This window comes from Pectinophora gossypiella, chromosome 22, assembly GCF_024362695.1.
Source record: "Pectinophora gossypiella chromosome 22, ilPecGoss1.1, whole genome shotgun sequence".
NCBI lineage: Eukaryota > Metazoa > Arthropoda > Insecta > Lepidoptera > Gelechiidae > Pectinophora > Pectinophora gossypiella.
In genome coordinates, this window is record NC_065425.1 from 9,968,017 (window position 1) to 9,988,977 (window position 20,961).

Below are 20,961 nucleotides of genomic sequence, written 5' to 3' on the forward strand. Positions count from 1 at the left end.
TTGGAAATTACAAAAAATAACAACTGTCAAGTGGAAGTATTATCCTAATAAATAATGAAGTGGATACACTGCTGTCGAATAATGCAGAATGCATTACTTTTATAACTTAGTTGGTTTATAATAGTCACAGAAATCGATCGGTGAATGAGTGTTATTTGTTGTGATTGTTATTAAAGAAATTACAGAAATAGTGTGTATTCGTGCAACATAAATGAAGAAGATGTCGCAGGGTAAGATCGTGTTGATGGCGTGTGGCAGTTTCAGCCCGCCAACATACATGCATCTTAGAATGTTTGGTAAGTTTCTGAAAGTTCAAATGCGCAATTTTTTTCTGAGAGAATTTTAAATATTTGTCATATTTTCCTTTGCTAAAGTCCTTTTCAAGCACCAAGTAAAGTTTCGAATCCAAACCTACATTCAATGTCAGAAATATACATAATTTACAATGAGGTATTTCCATCTAAAAATAAATAATTATTCATATATTCACAATTATCTTATTCTTACTAGAATGGATTTATTTTATAGCTTGAAAACTAAATCGCATGTTTAATGCGTCATGTATATAAATATTACACTACAAAAGTAAGTCCATTATTTATTTATCAGTGTTATGCAATCTTCTTATATTGTGTGGTGTTCTTCTGGTGTCAGGGTTATCATTGAGCTGCCAAAGGCCCCAATAAATAAAGCAATAAAGTGCATACATATAAGTACAGTCACTGAAAAATCATGTTTTTACCATGTGCCACCTTACTCTGTGCAAGGGAGGCAGAGAGTTCGCATGTGGTCCCTTATTCCTTCATAGCTTCATATAAGCCTAGTGTAAGCTTGTATTATAAATATCAGAAATAAAATATTTCATTCATTCATTATTGGTGCAGGTGAGAGTGTCCCTTCTGTACATAGTGTTATTGTTTATTCTATGCTGTTTTTTTCTCCACCTACCCAGCGGTGGGACATATACGATGTATAGGCTGTTTATGTTATGTATGACTTTAACATTAGAAACATGATGTATTCACAAAGATTCCTGTCTATGTGTAAGTCTTCACAACTGACAATATAATCTGATTGTGAACTTAGACTTTTGTGTGTTTACATTTATAAAAGCATGAATGTGTCTTCTATAAACTCACGCACGTAGACCTTAATGGGGTGGGCTGAGCCACGAGTAATAACAGACAACTTGCAGTCACTGTTGATACAAAGTCCTAAGATGGATATCATGAAATCTGTCTTGTGTGGCTGTGTAAGGAAGATACTTTTGCCTGTGCTAATGCTCTTTTTTGTTTTTCAAATTTTTAATGAGGCTTTGAACAACTTTGGTGATTATGCCAACCTCATAGATGGTTTTTTGTAACCCTTAGGCAAACGATTGGTCAATCAGATATAACAGAAAATTACACAAAAATGGCTCTGTCAATCGGCATTTGACTTGTCCGTTGCCAAGAGAAGTTATATTATGTGCTACTGCTTATTAGAAGAGTAGTAGAGTGGAGTAGTGTATCTATCTTTGTATTTGATATATATTTTTTTATACATACAAGTCCCCTCCAGTTGATTGAGGGGAGGCCTGTGCCCAGCAGTGGGACGTATATGTATAGGCTGTTTATGTATACATACCAGTACTCCCATGTTGTGCTATTCCGCTATATTATATAATATTAAATATCTCCTATACTTAAAGGTTGCATGGTAGAGATTGCTACTTAGCAACAAGGCTGCCTATTGTACTCTTTCTATTTCTCTTTTGTTTTGTATTTTCCAGTTTTTGCAATAAAGTATTTGTTATGTTATTTATAACCATGAATATTTTATTGCAATAATACAATCTTATCAATGAACAATGCATAGTTAGGTACATAAGCACCTAATCTTTTGCATAGTCACTGATGGATGACATTGGTGCTAATTCCTGTAAATACCATCTAATTTTATTTTAGGTTATATTATATCTGTCATTTTCTTATCCGCCGAAAAGGAAAGGGACGGGTAATCGACAAGCATAAAATTTATGGAACACACGTCAATTTTAAGCACAAATCTAAAACAACCGTCTAAAAATTCGCCCGGGTTATTAATTTATTTACTCATTCTTCCTAAAATTAAGAGCTGTCAATCATCCGTCCCTTTCCTTTTCGGCGGATAAGAAAATGACAGGTATAACTTAAAGTAAAATTAAGAGATGTCTGCAGGAATCGGGGCCATTGTGTAATAAATATTGGAAATACCTACCACAATTCGTTTTGTACAAAGTATTTGGAAATACTTTTGCCTTATACACTCAGTGGTAGGTAGTTTTTGTCTTCCTATACATACCTATAGTATATATTTTTCCCTATTCATATTATAATTGCGAAAGTAACTCTGTCCGTCTGTTAGGTACGCTTTCACGCCAAAACTACTAAGCCAATTATTATGAAGGTAAAGAGATAGAATAGAGCTTAGGAAAGAACATAGGATAGTTTTTATATTATTTAGGGATGGAATAAACATGTCGCGTGCGATAACCGAAATCCCTGCGGATGTAGTCGCGGGCGCAGTGGCGGATTTACCTACCAGTAGGCTGAGTAGGCTGAAGCCTAGGGCGGCAGATTTTAGGGGGCGGCAAATTTGGCCCAAATTTTTTTTGTCTTACAGAAGTAAAATAATAGATATTGTACCTATACACAAAGAAACAAGTGACAAGAGTTATAATATTTTAGTAATGCACAGTATACTGAACATTCTTACGTCTGTACGGGCTTCAACCGAACATATTTTGCTAACTTTGCGCCGTGTTTTTGGTAGCGGCGCTTTGCACTCGACTATAATTAGTATCGAATTTCAGAGGTCAGTAGGGGCGGCAAAATTTGAATAGCCTACTGGCGGCAAATTTGTAAATCCGCCACTGCGCGGGCGAAAAGCTAATTTCCCTCAGAAGTAAGCAGAGAGACTTTCCAGGCTATGTTTCCCGAAAAAAATATAGATTCCGCTTTAAAAATTGGCCTTTGTTTCACCTATTTCATGGGTAACAGACATATGCATCTTTTATCTTTGTTTTTGGGTATAAATGATGACCCTTTTCTTTCAACCAAGCTACAATTACAACTTCCGTCCATTATTATTCTGATCAAAATAAAGAGAAGCTAAGGTAGCAACATCATTCTATATTGTGATCCAAATATAAAGCAACAATTAGTTTTATGTATGCTTCTGCCATTAAATTTTTGAATAATTATGTACCCCAGAAATGAGAAAATAGGTAATTATCACGTTAAAAGTGAACAACGCCATCTATCGAGTGTTTGGGGAACGCCGATTGGAAAGTCACTCATTAAATTTAATTTAAAAAATTGTGTTTTTTTTAATTAATTGTTCGGCTGTAGCTTACGTAATTCTCTCATCATATTCCTTATATATTCATAGATATTCCTTATTTTCAACAGCAACTATATCTATACATAGTACATAAACATAAACTGCCTATATACGTCCCACTGCTGGGCACAGGCCTCCCCTCAATCTACCGGAGGGGGTATGGAGCATACTCCACCACGCTGCTCCACTGCGGGTTGGTGGAGGTGTTTTTACGGCTAATAGCCGGGACCTATAATGTATTGTATAATTCAAAAGTGTGGCGAGGCTAGCTTGTCTAAGTTCGTGCGCGCATCTATCAAAATCGATTGTACCGATTTTAATGAAATTTTGCAGTTATCTTAATTAAAACACGTAATAACGGGTTCTTACCGCGTTTAAAGCAGGGACATGAGACTCCTGGGTTCTTGGTAAGAACCCGTTATTATGTGTTTAAAACTTTTTATTTCAGAAATAGCCAAAGATTACATCCATTCCTTGGGTATGGGTACAGTGGTCGGTGGGATAGTGTCTCCTGTGCACGACGCGTATGGGAAAAAGGACTTAGTTGCAGCGCATCATAGGTAAGCATTTAGACCTATCAGCCAAGGTGAAGGCACGACTGGTCAGCAATGGTGGGGTGTCCTTTATAAAAGGGCCTCACATATAGGTATATGCGGTTACTTATAAATGGCTACTGGTTTATAGGTATTCAGTTACTTTTAATTATTATTAATGCTGTTAGTTACCCGAGGAAACAAAATAAGATACGATATTTATTGCGTTCCTGATGTTTTTTAAGAAACAAAAAAACTCATGTAATAGCGTGGATTTTTCCAGTCTCGATGTGACTGTCTGGTTTGGGTGGATTGGGTAATGTAATTAGCGTTATATGCCCCACCAATATGTTAATAACACGCAAACCCGATGGCGCAGCCCTTGATCTAACTGTTGAAAACTTCAGGATAGCGATGTTGAAGCTGGCGCTGCGCTCGTCGCAGTGGATCAAGGTGTCTGAGTGGGAGACGCAGCAGGGCGGTTGGACCCGCACCAGGGTTTCCATGCAGTACCATCAGGTACCAACACACATACATAACTCACCACCGCGAACAATTAGGTACTTGATTACGTGATGCTATGTAATGTTTCGTTGATTTTCTTTCCACCCAGGACACGATAAACAGCCACCTGTACCCGGTCATAGACAACGCGGAGCCGCCATCTTGGCTTCCGGATGACATATTGAACGTCAACAGCGACATGTGCGACAGAGAAAGCGATATCGACAAGCTGCACGATGGAGAGAGAGTCACTATCAAGTTGCTCTGTGGCGCCGATCTGTTGGAGTCGTTCGCCACGCCTGGACTCTGGAGCGATGAAGACGTAAGTATAACTGGGGGTTACTGGGGGCTCTGTGGTCCAGTGGTTGAGCGTTGGGCTCACGATCCGATTTGGTCTATACAAATTCCTTTCCGGCCGCTTACCTAACCTGAAGATTTCACAGGTCCAGCCAAGTAGTTAAATAAAAAAATACAAGAATTTGTAATTCCGTTTTGACCACAGTAAAAGAGGGTGGGGCTGAACCGGCGACAAAGGTGCTCATACAAAATTTTCCCTTTCTTCTATTCCGTGGTTTTGTAATTTTGTCCGGCCAAGTAGTTAATGCAAAAGCAAATCTATAAGTCACGCCAAAAAAAAGCAAAAAAGATACATTTCGTAAAAAGTATACATCATTTGACTGTAACTGTAATATGTTGTGCTCTTGCGCATTCCAGTTGGAGACAATAGTGGGTAGACACGGGCTGATAGTGGTGACGCGGGCGGGCAGTGACCCCGGCCGGTTCGTGTACGAGTCAGACATGCTGCACAAATATAGGGTGAGTACACACAGAGTAGTTCTTCGAAGACCGGAAGTCAATGCCAATGCGGTGTACGCAAAAATATCCTAGAATAATATTATTTTTTTTGCAAATATTCAGTTATAAATATGTATATCTCCAACTTACATAAGTTCTAACTGTATATTTAAATTAACTAGATATTTGTAAAAGGCCTAAGTCTGGCCAAATTACAATATGGCAATGGCCTAAAGCTCTATGCAACCACGCCAGGCCCAAAAAAGAAGAAAAAAAAAATAGCAACAATCAATTGTCAATTCTACCATTTGTTTCCATAAAGTAATTGTGTTTTTTTGAGATTTCTATCTAGTCATAGACTTAACATCTAACTTTTTGCATCAATTATTTCCAGAAAAACGTAACTCTAGTAACGAACTACATAGCTAACGAAGTGAGCTCCACTGTTATAAGAAGGCTAGTGAGACGCGGCGAGAGTGCTAAATATTTGACAGACGATGCAGTGTTGTCATATATACGGACGCACAGGCTGTACGGTAGCGATTCCTTGACCAGTGTCACGTGAGTAGCTTTTTTCATTTTTGTTTTTTTTCGGGTTTGGATTCTTGGGTTTTGGATTGGCGGGAAATGATAAAACAAATGAGGTTGTGATGTAGATCTTATGTGATAAATTCGTGGGATTTGTATTTTAAGTTATTCTGTCATTACAATGGGAATTATTTAGATTATTTTTAATATTTTTAGGATGAGTTCTAAATTATTTTTGATCTTTAGAGTTATGTAGTTAAAAAAGTTTTATTTTTTTGTTAATATTAGGCTTGTTACTATTCCAAACAATGTCTTTATACCTTTCCACCTGTCTTTCCTAATTCTATATTTTTACGTCTAGACAAAAATGAACTAACGAAGATCTTTTCCTTCACGCTTGCATGGACACAGTGAGTACAGTATTCTTAGCGATTTACTAGCAAATTACGAGAAACGATCACCGCAGGACATTAACATGGCGTCTCCGGAGGAAACGAGCTTCAAAAACATTCTCATTTCCATCCGAGATCGCCCTTCCATCATAGACGAGACGATAACAGTAAAAAAACCAAGAAAATCCAACTTCCTCATGCCCAATTCGCATACAGACTTGATTACTCCTCTCGACACGATTAAACCCAAAATGGCGTACGTTGACCGAGTCCCCGCCACGTACGTGCCAGGGAAAGCCGTCAAAATTGTCAGTGATAGCACTCACCATTCGTTGAAAGATGAAAAGGTAAGTTTCAACGAATCAACATATTCGTCACTTGATAGTTACCTGCAGAAAGATTCCGAATATGAAATGTATAGGCGACGGGTTAGCGAGGGCAACGTGGAACATAACCTCAATATAAAAACGGATACTACCATTAAAAAACGCTGTTCATCTACCATTAGGAAGTTGCGACCGGAAGAAATGAAGAAAAGTAAGTCGGAAGTCAGTAAATTGTGCGATAAAATGAAAAGTATTAAGCTAAAAGATAAGGAAAGTAAGAACTATAAAACGCGCAGTTGTAACGATATAGTAAGGTTGATTTTGACTAAGCATGGCATACATGTCATCAGTGACACTGAAGCTATAGTCTAAAGCCAGAAAAAGAAAAAAAAAATGGCGTTTAATAGTTTTTTCATGGCACTATGACGTTGGAAGAATAGTCCGTGCAGCCGAAACTAAAGGTTCTAAGGTCGGTCGGTTACCAAGGCAAAAAAAAGTCGATGCATTTGAAAGTTTCGGATAGAGCTTAGAAAAGCTTATAACAGAAATATAGTAAATATAATCATTCCAATTTTAGGCAATGTTGTAAGTTATTGCAGTACTTATGGGAAATTTTAATGTCTTTTAGGAATTGCTATGATACCCTCGAGACTGTGTCAAAGATAAATTATAAAATGCTAATCTTTATATAGAAGTCAGTTTTTTCACTTATTTTCGAATTTCAATAACGATTAAGTAGCAATGAGTGTGACATTTGACAGCTTTTAATGATGATGTCACAGGACAGTACTTTCTTACAAAAACCATAGAATTTTCGTTTTGTTAAAAGTATCTCATTTGCCAAGTTGTCAAACAGTAGCCTATTAACATGTCACCAAATTGATAGGTCAGTATTATGGTATAGGATGTATTAAACATAAAAAATAGGTACAAACATAGATTTGTTTATACTAGTTTAGATATGGCAACATCGCACCAAAGAAATGTCGAGAGATGACCATTTAAAAAGAAAAAAAAAATCCTAACTCGTTACTATTTTGTCTGGTAGTGAATTTTGACTGTTTTAGCTACCCCGTTATCGTTATAAATGTTATTAAAAATATATTAATGTCAATTCTAAATTAGCTAAAAATATATCCCTTTACTGTACTGCTAGAATAAACGTGAAAAAAAAAAAAACAACTAAATGTTAAATGTCTATCTACTACAGCAATAACGAAAAACTTTTATATAAAAAGTAAAAAATAAAAACTAAAAAAATAAAAGAGATTCAGTAGGTACTAAACACGATCTTGTAAAATTAAAACCCCTTTTTTCTATAAAAATACACCTTAAAAATGTTATAATAAAATTTTTAGAAATTAGTAGTTAGCTCAAATTCCCCTGAAGGTTTAAGACTTACTCTGTTTGAATTCAATAAACTAAAGACCTAATTAGAATTAATTGTAATAACCGTAACCGTATCCATATATTGTAAAATATCGAGAGAATTTTAGACGTATGTTTACATTTTTTCTTAAACATTATATCTACTTAACTTTAAATTATTTACAAGATAGGACAAGACCTCTTCCAATTCATCTATTAGGACAAAATTGTTATTCTCTAATTTAATATTAGCGGTTCTATTTAACGACTTTTTGAAATAAAGTTTCTAACTTCCTTTTTAATTTTTTGCTAAAATTTCAAGTCAATGTTAAAAAGAAAATAATTTATTTATTTTAAAATGTATTGTGCTATCTTGTAATAATAAAAATTATCCCCTTCTGTGATAGACTTTTGAATACTTTACGTAGATTTAGATATTTAGTGCCAAATATAAAAATACATAACTGCCCGCTAAAAATGAATACAATAACTTAAATAGTATTGAATACGGTTTTACGCTTTTTGAAATATAAATATATATAAAAACTTATTTATAAAGTACCTATATAAGTAAACTGTTTATTGCTGGATTTTATAAATGTATTAAACAAATCTACTAAGTAAGAAAATGTATCTGCTATACATACTTTTTGCCTTTACTTACTTAAATCATATTAAAAAAAAAATAGTACTTAAACTGCTTTTTGGCTTATAATGGTATTGATTCCAGTACACACCATCTAATTTTATTTTAAGTTATACTTGTCATTTTCTTATCCGCCGAAAAGAAGAGTGAATTTCAGGCAGAAATTAAAACATCCCTCTCAAAATTTTACATTGGTCACTAACCCGATAGAATTAAGTTGACAGAACACGTTAAACGGGTTCCATATCAGCGTGATGCCTATTTGATTCGCCCGGATTATTCATTCATTCACTCATTCACTTTAAAATTAACACCTGTTAATCACCCGTCCCTTTCTTTTTCGGCGGATAAGAAAATGATAGGTATAACTTTAAATTAAGAGGTGTCTGCAGGAATCAGGATTATGATTTTTAAGTGAATAGCTCTTTTGCCAATTAATTGTAATTTCGAGACTAATTTATAAGTAATTATTTATAAAGAATTTATTTTATATTTAAATAATTTAAAATGGCGGTTTTTTATCCGTTGCTAACTTCTAACTTTTGTAACTTCTTTAAAGTTCTAAGTAAAACGGTTTTTTAACGGCTTAACCCAATTTCAAGTTAGTAAGGGTTGGTAAATTAATATACTAAGTATAAAATTTTAGTACAAATAAATTGCTCGTACCTTAAATGTTGTGTAGCTATAGCTAATATTGATGTTTGATGTTGTTTTATTAAATGTTTTAATGTTAGCCTAATTCAGTATTAGTTAGGTAACATTTGTTCCTATTTTATAATCGAATATCTATTCTAGATTTTTTGTTTTGTAGATAACAATATTTCTGAATTTGTAATGTCTAGGTTTTTTTGTGTACTAGAATTTTATGTCTGTCTCTTTTTGATTTCAGAGTAGTTCTTAGAATAATTATCATTCCGTAAATGAACTTTGGGATGCGTTTTCATCCTACTAATCTTCTAAAGTATGTTGATTTTAATGAAAACGCTCCCATGATCCCTTTAACTGCTTCTGCCCGATGGTGTCCCCTTTCCTTGAATTATTTTATAAAGGCTTTTCTAAGTTTTCTGGCCTGTCTATGTTGAAATGACAAATATGTCCTATGATGTTGGTTACTAAATAAAAATCTATGCCCGTAAATGATATTGATTCGGGCAAAACCAGAAGTGGTGATGGTCAACTTGCAACCACTTAGTAATGGCGTCCATAGACACGATGATGGTAGATTATCAACCCGTTGCATAAAAAATGCATTTAGCCGCATGTGTTTCTGGAATCACAGCAGCATGGATCATTCTAAGCTTTTGCCTGCCATTTTGACTATGCATGGAACGCATAAAAATACATAGATAAGCCAAAAAACTTAGTTCTGGCACTTAAATCTGGCTGCTAACATGTGTTTGTGATTGCGTAGGGCTGCCCGCTGTAGCTGGGGTGTTGCGCGCCCCGCGACCGACCTTTCCGGGAGTGACTGTCGCGCCACAGTCGCCGGACAGTCGTCCGACCATAGCGGTCCGCAACGCGCGCGCCTTGACAACTCTAATCATAACTGATTTGTTTTTGTTTAAAATAGTTTGGAGTGGAAATTGGAGGCAACCGTAGGAATGCAATGAAAACTATATTATTAGTACTTTCGAAAGACATATAAGTTCTTCAAAAGATTGTGAATGTGGAATGAATAAGGAAAGATGACATATATTGGTCAAATGAAATTGTATGAAATGTGTATAGAGGGTTTTCATTCTTCGGTTACCTCCAGTTCACTTTCAGCTTCAAGTTTTTAGGTCCGACGTTTCCCTGGGACAAAACAACATCTAAAGGTACACTCGGATCTTTTTTATGGGTATTCCATTTCAAATTTAATCTTTCTAACCGATTGGCAGTACTGTCTCGCAGACACTGCTTGAACTAAAGGTTCAAGCAGTTACTAACAATATCCTTCTGAGACCCAGATTCCCAGACGCTATAATTACATATTGGCCCCGATTCCTGGAGACACCGCCTAATTTTATTTTAAGTTATATCCGTCATTTTCATATCCGTCGAAAAGGAAAGGGACGGATGATTCACAGCTCTTAATTTTAGGAAGAATGGGTAAATTAATGTGTCGGGTTATTGACTGACGTAAAATTTTTAGACGGTTGGTTTAGATTTGTGCTTAAAATTGACGTGTGTTCCATAAATTTTATGCTTGTCGATTACCCGTCCCTTTCCTTTTCGGCGGATAAGAAAATGACAGATATAACTTAAAATAAAATTAGATGGTATTTACAGGAATTAGCACCAGTTTAACACCACACAGCAGAGGTCTGAGTGTAACAAAGATTATTTACCCCAAGGATAGGCCGGATCATAGCGAGTCGGTCACTGTGTTGGTGTTTTAATTTTATATAAATTATTATTGTTTTCTTAGCTTTTTGAAATTCCAGTATATTATGTAATATTTTTGTTTAAGATCAAGTAACTTCCCTTATACTTGGAATCGGGGCTTGGTTTACCGATAAATAAATAATTTTAAAAGGTAAAAGCTTTAATAAATTAAAATCTACATCGCACAGCCATACTCGGCTTAAGCCGATTAAAATTATCTTTATGGGTTTGAGGATGGTAACACTCTAACGTAAGTTCAGCGTTGCTGTTTCTGTCCAATGACGGTCACGGCTTAAATTACCGTTTCTGGCTTAAGCCGTTTTTTTGTTGTTGTTAAAGTTTAAAAAAGTTTAAACGTTTTTAAAGTTGATTCTATTTTCTTTTGTCAATATAATAAAAGTGTAGGTGTATTATTCGGAGCAATTACTTTTAGTTTTTACTTACAATATTAATACATCAAACACAATGACTTACTCTTATTACTCGTAATATATTTTTATTTGAATTTTATCTCAACTATAATTTAAATTAAATTTATTTTTTATATCAGACGGGTTTACTGTATCTCCATAGTGTTGAGGAATGATATTAAATTAGAATTTGTATTTGAGTGTTGAAGTTTGTCATAATTATAATGGTTAATGATGAGCTTCTTGAGGTGCCATTGATATTTGGTAAAATGTGTACGTACAAACTGGGCATTTCAGTAAACCAGTGTTATTTAATTACTTTTTCGAGGTTAGAGCTAAAATTCTTATATTCAAGAATTTTGCTTTAATCGACGTTACTTCATTCCCTCTATCGGCGTACGTGTCGTTTTGTCAGCCAGTCACATTTTTTTTAAATTTAAAAAATATTTAAGTACGCTTATATTTGACCTACACAAAATATATTTTGATAACAATTCAGGAAAAACTTAAATGAATACTATCCTGAATACGTACGTATTTTAGTTTGACTGGCTGGCAGAATATTTAAGTTTATTTTTATAAATCATTTATGTCTTCTGCTACATATAAAGTGGGTTATTCAGTAAAAACTTCTAGTGTTAGTTTATAAGTAATAATATCTAAAGGAAGCTTAGTTAGAATTAACTCTTGCTTAAAAACTTAAAGACTGCTTTCAAATAAAATAATTTTGTTTACTGAATAACTCAGGAGTGTAATTCTGGTATAAAATTTTATGAATTTTGTCATTGATACAAAAACCGCGGGTGAGAGCTTCCAGCGCTCCCCATTTGTCCGGCCAAGTAGTTAATGCCATCTGCGGCAAATCTACAATAAGTTACGTCAAAAAACAAAAAAAACAAAAACCGCAAAGTGTAAGTGAAAAGGAGTTGTCGCCAGTATTTTAGACAGAGGGAACGCTATGGCTTTTCGTTTTATGGTGTTTACTTATTTCTAAACCCCCGACGCGACGAGGTAACACCCCCACCACAAGTTTCATCCCTTTGTCAGCTGGCGCCATCGTAGGTCCAGAAGGGAAGGTCCGGTTTGGCTGCGGTTTTTTTTTAAATTTTCTTTCCGACTAAATAAAGGAAGAATTTTGTATCAGAATTGTATTCAAATATTTTTAATGGAATGCGTAAATCATGTTTAGTTCAAATTTTGTGATAGCTTGCATGCATTTAAATTAAAAATTACGAGAGATGTCCATTTTGACATTTTCTTAACATCACGGTTTTCATCAATTTTCTTTGCTGGCTTCCTTTTTTTATGACGGTTATGGCCTGGAATCAAGTCCTTTGAGCCAATGCTGGCTTCCGTTTACTATTGAGTGTGACCGCTGTGAAAATGGTCTTATCTCGTGATTTTTACTGTAATCCTAGATTACTTGCCTGTATTTTTTTATGTAGATTTTTACGGCTAAATCTCAAGACAGACAGGCCGGTACCGGAATTGATTCGAGGCCGGTAGGCAGGTACCGTTGCTGTGTGTACCTTAAAATATAAGGGTTCTTAGAATGGTTAATTTATCAATTTCGGCCATTTTAATTCAATGGTAAAATGGAATAATAATTGAAAATTGAGGGTTGGTTTAATTTATTTTATATGGTAAACGTGGCTAAAATGGCTCTATTGACACATTTTTTTTTATCTATAGATACCTACGTAATCTTGTATCCTTATAAAGCCTTGTCTTTTATAGTGTCTGAAAATATAGAGAAAGACGTGTCTATTTAAATATTTTGTCTTATTTTTATTTTTTTTTATACATATGAAATATGTACTTACTATAATTTTAAGGATCTGAAAAAAAAAATGTTTTTATTGTCACAAAATTTTATTTATGAATTATTATAAAAATAATTGTTCCTGTTATTTTGTAACTTAGAATTGTGGGTTGTATAATTTATTGATTGTGGTATAAATACAAATGCTATGAATAGGCATTTATAGCATCTTATATAGTTAACATTACGACTTATTTCCCGTAAATATATGTATAAAAAAAACATAAACTATATATATAATATAATAAATAGTAGCTTGAATCCACTACTACTCAGGATGTTAGTGTCACCGTACCGAATACTGAGGGGGATGATTCAGATCATGATTCTGAGTTAATATCAAGTGGAATTTACTAGCGCAACAGTAGAAAAATTAAAAAAAAAAAAACCATGAATTATCGCCCTCTGTATTCGGTATGGTACGGTGTTACTAACACCCTGTAGAATTGTTATAACTCTTAACGCAACTTATAGTCAGTTCCAAATTCAAATATGTATAATCATAAGCATGTTCTAAATAAAATAGTAAATACAATGCACTTGGTAATATAAACTGTTAGTACTTGAAAAAAAGGCTTAAAACGTATACAATCGTAAAGCTTTACCAGAAACAGAAAAAAAACCCCATAACTTTTAATTGTTTATGGAATTATTATTCCTGTGAATCGCCAATAAAACAACCATAATAAATTGTCTACAATGTCTTCAAGATCTGTTTAATTTATAACTTAAACTATAAAAAGATTTTTAATTTATAAATTTTTCGTATCCTGACAGTTGTTTAAAAATATATTTCTGTATTTTTTTTTGTTTCTGGCTGGGTTATATTAAACATTTTAGACTTAACTAAGTACTTAATGATGAACAGAAAAACATTCCGAAATATTAAATAATATAATAAAAAAAACAATTGATTAATTTTGACAGATTTATAATCACTTTTATCGTATATTAACGAAGACAACTAATGAGCATTGGTGACTATTCAGGCACACAAACAAAAACTTAACCTAGTTTTCATTTGACAGTCTATATAAACTACACACACGTGGTCATCTCACACTCACACTGGGTGAGTGTGGGGAAACCTTCTGGGGCTCCTGCCCCTTAAGGTTGCTCTCCTTGCCTTCCGCAACTACGGAAGGGTCCCTATGTACTGGCCCCGCCTTCGCGGTCTAGCCCACCGGGTGAGACCCCGTTGGGGGAGGCCCAGTGAGCCGCCTGCGTTTAGGCGCGGGCTGGTCTTCATACATATATAAACTAGCGCCGTCCTTCACTACTTATACGTGCAAGAAAGAGATGGAGCTAGTTTTGATCCTGTCAAATTAAGTTAAAGTAGGTGGTTGTCCGAATCGAAACCAATATGGTTTTAAATCTGTCTAAAGTATTTAATAGAATAAAAAAGAAACAACATTTTCTTTTAAAAAAGAATGTGGATAAAAACTAGGAGCTCAATAGTAGGCGGCAGTACTGTTGAGTGTTCCTAAATTTTGACAGTTCTTCAAAGTGTCCAGCTAGAATTCGTGATAAATTGCTATAAAACGAGGAGTGTAAACCCGTTTGAAGGATGAGTTACGAAAAAGAAAATCAACCAGTTGGAAAAAGGAGGTTTTAATTGAAAATAAGTTTTTCTAAGTTTTGTAGTTAAACGCTGCGCAAAGAGTTATAATGTGAAAATACAGCCAAAACACTGTTAACTCAAATAGTATGGGAAACTGTCAAAATTTAAGAATTCTCAACAGTAGCGACACCTGATGGGAGAAATAGGCAGTTTTTTATCCTCACTGGGGATAATACAAAGTAATGCAATATGCAACCTCTTTGTTGGTTAAATTATATAGTAAACCTGAAGTATTATTCTGTTCCTCGAATTTGCTCGTACAATGTTTTTGCTACATAAATATAATATTTGCTTATCAAAAAGCCTAATAAATAATTATATTTATTTACAAATGTGTTTTCTTCCATCCTTAAGAGTTTAATTTGACTTACAGACAAAATCAAATATTTAAAATAAGGTTTTATTATTAAAAAAAAAGATTTATTATTTTTAAATTCAAATAAGGAATTAAATATTCTACCAGACTAGGAATAATGACAAATTGTATAAAATAACTTATAATTAAAAAAATAACTCTTGATTCTATTTACAAAATAGTTCTAGTAAAATTGATCGTAATTATTAGTATAAAACTTCTTTTTATACAATTTATTTTTTTCTTTGTCATGACAATTTATTTTTTTCTTGGTTGCTTAACGAAACAAAGATATTTTCTGAATGTTTACCGCCACATACAAAGAACGCACGTGCAGAACATAATCATACAAACATTGAATGGCCACATTCCCCAAAAAGAAGTATAGATGGCGCTATATGACTGCAACGGGATAATTAGAATTACCCATTATCTGGTTTCTTGGGTACATAATTATTTAATTAGTAATTAATTCATTAGTTTTTATAAATATATTAAATATTATTAGCATTAGCTGTTGTTTATATTTAAATTTCTTCTGTGTTGCCATTAAAGTATCTGTTACGTTATAACTAACACAGCCTCTGTGGTCTAGTGGTTAGAGCGTTAGGCTCACGATCTGGAGGTCCGGGTTCGATTTCGGGACATTGTCGAAATCACTTTGTGAGACTGTCCATTGTTTGGTAAGGACTTTTCAGGCTTGAATCACCTGATTGTTCGAAAAAGTAAGATGATTCCGTGATTCGGAGGGCACGTTAAGCCGTTGGTCCCGGCTATTAGCCGTAAAAACACCTCCACCAACCGGCATTGGAGCACCGTGGTGGAGTATGCTCCAAACCCCCTCCGGTTGATTGAGGGGAGGCCTGTGCCCAGCAGTGGGACGTATATAGGCTGTTTATGTATGTTATGTTTATAACTATTCAAAAATATAATGTAATGACAGTTATATAAATAACATAAATGTTGCTTGATATTTGCATCAGAATTCAAGGGTCATCATTTAATAAACAGAAACTAAGATGAAAGATGCATTATGTCTGGAATCCATGGAATTAGACCGTTAAACGAAGGGGACAATATCAGCGCCATCTACATTCTTATTAGGGAATGTGTCCTAGAAACTCCGTCATTGCGTTCTTCGTGAATGCGGCTTTTAAAGGGTTATTTAGTGTTACTGGAAGCTTTCTTCGGGTCAGGACATTGACACCACGGCGTAGCATTGCGGTCACACAGCAGCTCCACGCTATAAACCGTAAGGGGTAGGCTGTTGATGGTTAGTGTGTGCTCACCTTTGATTTTGTACCTGACATCATGGATACCGGTCTTTCTGTCCCTCCTACGGGTTACTTCGCGTTGGTTGTAGCATTTACGCATGTCTCGGCGGCGGTAGGTCTTATCATGGACATGCCTGGAAGGTACAAGGAAACTGGTTATAGATAAAAAAATAACTAAAGGATTTCTTTCTCTCTTTTTTTTAATTTGTACGCCAGCATGCAGGCCGAACACATCACAACACTGTCATGTAAATTATTTTACCAACTTTTTGTATTTTATGTGTACAAATAAATTGATTTGATTTATAATAGTTTATTTTTGCGCATTATGTATAATATATACTGTTATCTTCAAAGTGATAAAATAATAGCAGGTAAAACTACGGAAAACTGTGAAGTGAAAACTTTTAGTAGTTACAGGATAAGTAATCAAATACAATAATATACTTTATTATATTATAATAACCGAAGTACAATCTAATAATCTTCACATTTACAATTTTTTTTTATTATCTGTTAATAAAAATAAAATCTTCTTTCAAAACGTTGTAAAGAAATACATTATTCAGACTTAATAATTAAAGACTTACTTAAATGTATTTTCAGTCCCAGTGGTAATATTCGCAGGATGGCTAACACTCAGTCCCGCATCCTTTATCCTGACGTAAAACTCGTCGTCTTCCAGTCCCCAACCCCAGTAGTTATTTGACATGCCTTTCACCAGTTGAAAATGCTCCCTCTTTATCAACAATATCCCTCCAATAAATGTGTTGTAATGATACTTCGGATGTGTCTCCGGTGATGATATGTGAATAGGACCGTAGGCAGGATAGTCGTACTTTAAATTGTCATTTAAAGGCAGTAGATCTACATCGTGCATTGCAATATAATCATGATTCTTTTCCGTTAGTAAAAAACCAACATTAATCAAAGACGCTCTGTTGAATCTGAAGCTATCTGATTGTTGTATTACAAATATGTCAAAAGGAATTCTTTGCTTGTTTAAAAAGTTGTACATGTGCGGCACGAATTCTAAAAGTTCCTCGAAACGGTCCCGGAACGGTACCAATACTGCAAGTCGCTTTTTGACAGGAACTTTTGAAGATATTTGCGGCCGCATCGCTTTAGGTAATGCGTCCTTCTCTGGAAAGTTTTAGATGATTTATCAATTAATTTAAGTTAAAAGCAGTTCTATCAGGTAGTGTAGGATCTGTAATACAGACAGTACTCACCTGACTGTATAGGTAATACTGCTAAATAGCATCCCATGACGAAAGTTAGTCCTAAACATATAGTAAGGCATTTTGAGCTGTTTATCCTAAAACCCATGAACTTAAAACTTGTAGACATAAACACTATTGTCAAATGTTACTAAAAATATAATCTGAAATCATAATTTATGCACAAATATCACAATTTCATTGATAAATTGTGAATTTCCGAATTAGTGAAATTATCTTATTCTACGAAACGTCATTTTTCTGTGACAGTGACAGGTTTACGTTTCGTTGCATGCAGCTTTGCATAACGTCATCTTATCAAAATGTTTATGTTACTCGGTATTGATTCTAGATGGCGCTAGTTGTGGTGTATTAGCTTTTGAAAATGAAATTAATTCATTATACATTATTTGCACTAATATTCTAAATATTCTAATCGTCTTTCACTCACTAAGTATACATAATTATTGATAATGATTGATCTCTATATTAAGTATAAAAAAAAATCTACAATGAGATTCCACAAGTCTGTGATGATTTTGGAGAACATTCACAACGCTGTAAATTTTGAAATATTATTTGTATTAAAACATACCTACATTGTAAGTATTTAAAACCACGCCTGTAATTTTTCTAATAGTGTCGGCAGAGCATCAATACGCCCTGCCTGTAGCCACTTCAGACAATTAGTAAATTACATAACATAAATATATTATAACATTTATGTTAACTATATTTTATCGATAACATTAAAGACTTTCAGTACACATCACAACACTATGCGGAAAAAGGCGGGAAATTGCGTGCCAGAATTCGTGACCGATTCGGGGCTTGACCTACGAGACGTATGGTTAGGAAGGCATTAATTACCTCTAAACGCGACCCTTACTAAGTTTAGCAGTTGTTATTAAGCTAAATTTGTTTGAATTGCTAATTAATCGGTGCGGAATGGCCGGTGGCACGGCATTCGTTCACAAAATGGCGCTGTGATTTGTTAACGTTTCATTGTTCGGACATGTTCCCGCCAAAATTAGACTGTTTATTCGTCTAGTCGACAATCGATATAGTGTTGACGTCAAATCGATAGTCGAATGATTGCTTGATTCGAAGGTCTTTAATAATAAAAACTATTAAGTGCCTAATACAAATAAACGACTGTTATTTAGGACAGTATATAGTCACGAGTAGTAATATTAATAATCATTATATTTAATGTTTATTTATTATTATAATAATGGGGGCTCACAGATTGTACTTAAGTAGGGTATTAAAGTTTAATAATTTATTGTTAAAGGAAGATATATAGTGTGTTAGTGATATCGTAACGAAAACTTTGAGGGATGATTCAGATCATGATTCTGAGTTGACAAATGAGTAAATTCCATTTGATATCAACTCAGAAATTATTCTGAGACCATGAAGTCTGAATCTGAATTATCCCCGTTAGTATTTGTTACTATGTCACTAACACTCTGTTTAATAAGAAGGACAAGTAACTAATCAGATAAATACACAGACAGACTAAACCAAGTGATCACTCATTTGATAAATTGGGTTAAGTTATTATTATATTATAGCCACACCTAAATAGTCTCTATAATTGTGCCGATTTGGGCAACCACCAACTTAATTCTAACTAAATTTGACAGGACTAGAACTAACTCCATCCCTTTCTTACAATTATTGTAAATGCAGGACAGCACTAGTTTAAAAACTCTCAAGCAAAAATTAGGATCAGTTTGTGTCCGACGGTATAGGCACCAATGTCGACTAAGAATTCAAGATATCTACTGATGTTTTTAAGACTTCTATCGTGTGAGTTGTGATGTGGATTACCAACCTCATCAACCGCGGTGTCAGGGTTATTATTGAGCTGCCATAGGCCCCTGACATGGCTCATGTAACGACTACTTACTTAGGTACATCAGTAAGTAGTAACCGGGACCAACGGCTTAACGTGCCTTCCGAACTAAGAACGACTTAAGACTGAAGATGATTGTTATATTTTCTTACATAATGAATGTACCTACTAATAATAAAGTACTAGTAATTAGAAAGAAAGAAAGAAAGAAAGAAACATTTATTACTACTACCTAATTACCTACTGCCTAATGCGGACTTTGGCTATGGTAAGGTAATATTGCTTAGACGCTCTATGCCCAAGGGCATAATAAGAATGAATGTCCAACAATCAATATAAATAAATGTATTCCTGAGTACTTTACGCGCGAGCAGGTGTAAGGGTAAAGTTATTAGGACATCGCATGATATTAGATGTATTATTTGCAGTAATAAAGCCAGATAGTCAATAGTTAAGTTATTAGCACCTATCGTATTATTATGTACGGTCACGAGCATTAATATGTATACATTTGGTACCATGTCACATTAACTTTTTTGACAAATTGAACTGTAAAAATTGTACTATTTTTACAATAAGATTCCCATTGACATGATTCCCATTGAATGCATGGGATTAACTGTCTGAGAACTGATATTAGGCAGCTAAATTACTCAATTATATACCAATATATTATGTTTATTTTTTAAAAAAACGTCTAGGGCCCTGTGCCGAGGTTTTTCTTGCAGCTTCTTATCCCCGGTTATACAGGATGTGAGAAGCTGCAGTAGTTTTAGGCGGATGAGACGTTCGTTATGTAAAAATTGACGATTCAAAGTGTAACTATTTTACCTACTGAATAAAGATATTTTTGGATTTGAATTTGTAAATCTCACTAAATATCAAATATGTTAGTGCGACAGAGTCCTAAAGTGGGTACATTATATTGCTCATGACTGTACACACACATTACACTATTGTAACATAGCTAGCGAGGAGTGGGTGTAGGTATATACCCTCCCTATGTCACCCCTGCTCACTCCTTCGGGGATACAGGCGTGATGTTAACTTATCTATTACTAATATTATAAATGGGAAAGTGTGCCTGTGTATTTGTCCGTCTTTCACGGCGAAACGGAGCGACGAATTGACGTGTTTTTTTAAATGGAGCCAGTTAATACAATAGAGAGTCCCAATTTTCATCGAAATCGGTCAAGTGATTTAGGTGTGAAAGACTAAAGACTAGACACCCAGAGTTACCTACGTACTTTCACATTTTATAATATTAATATGGAGTCTATTTTTTTAATTACAGCTCTATCGAAGTATGTATGTAGTTAGGTTCCGCACTATACGCTAAACAATTTTAATTGCAAACAAATTCCATACCCGAAGAGCGAACATAGATAAAGCAAAAATAAAAGGCAATGAATAAAAATTAACAACAATTAAATACGAGCGGAGCTCACGGCACCAAATGTCACATATAAATATCAATTTAACACACACTAAGGCACAAAGCAACAATTAATTACCTAAACTTTTTATAACAACCTAATTACACGGTTTGGCTGAACGGCCGCGCTCGTGGCCGGCG

The 20,961-nt window shown here is 34.5% G+C and overlaps 3 protein-coding genes across 4 annotated transcripts; 2 read left to right on the forward strand and 1 right to left on the reverse strand.

Moving 5' to 3' along the window:
* The first annotated feature begins 98 nt into the window (after positions 1-98).
* Positions 99-14,436, forward strand: LOC126377164 (nicotinamide/nicotinic acid mononucleotide adenylyltransferase 1). Of its 2 annotated transcripts, none has more exons than XM_050024855.1 (7): positions 99-296; positions 3,812-3,923; positions 4,304-4,415; positions 4,510-4,722; positions 5,115-5,216; positions 5,590-5,756; positions 9,867-14,436. In XM_050024855.1, the coding sequence occupies exons 1-7, from the start codon at positions 212-214 to the stop codon at positions 10,003-10,005; spliced, it is 930 nt and encodes a 309-aa protein (XP_049880812.1). In that variant the 5' UTR covers positions 99-211; the 3' UTR covers positions 10,006-14,436. The 2 variants fall into 2 exon arrangements, with proteins under 2 accessions (XP_049880812.1, XP_049880813.1); XM_050024856.1 differs by lacking the exon at positions 9,867-14,436 and adding an exon at positions 6,085-6,215.
* On the forward strand, positions 6,199-7,435 carry LOC126377218 (uncharacterized). Its single transcript, XM_050024917.1, has one exon. It carries the CDS (start codon positions 6,199-6,201, stop codon positions 6,811-6,813), a length of 615 nt encoding a protein of 204 aa, XP_049880874.1. The 3' UTR covers positions 6,814-7,435.
* Positions 14,437-15,483: 1,047 nt separating the features above from the next.
* Positions 15,484-17,786, reverse strand: LOC126377165 (beta-1,4-galactosyltransferase 7). Its single transcript, XM_050024858.1, has 3 exons — positions 17,537-17,786; positions 16,895-17,447; positions 15,484-16,438 (listed from the first exon to the last, which is right to left on the reverse strand). The coding sequence occupies exons 1-3, from the start codon at positions 17,652-17,654 to the stop codon at positions 16,192-16,194; spliced, it is 918 nt and encodes a 305-aa protein (XP_049880815.1). The 5' UTR covers positions 17,655-17,786; the 3' UTR covers positions 15,484-16,191.
* Between the last annotated feature and the right edge of the window lie 3,175 nt (positions 17,787-20,961).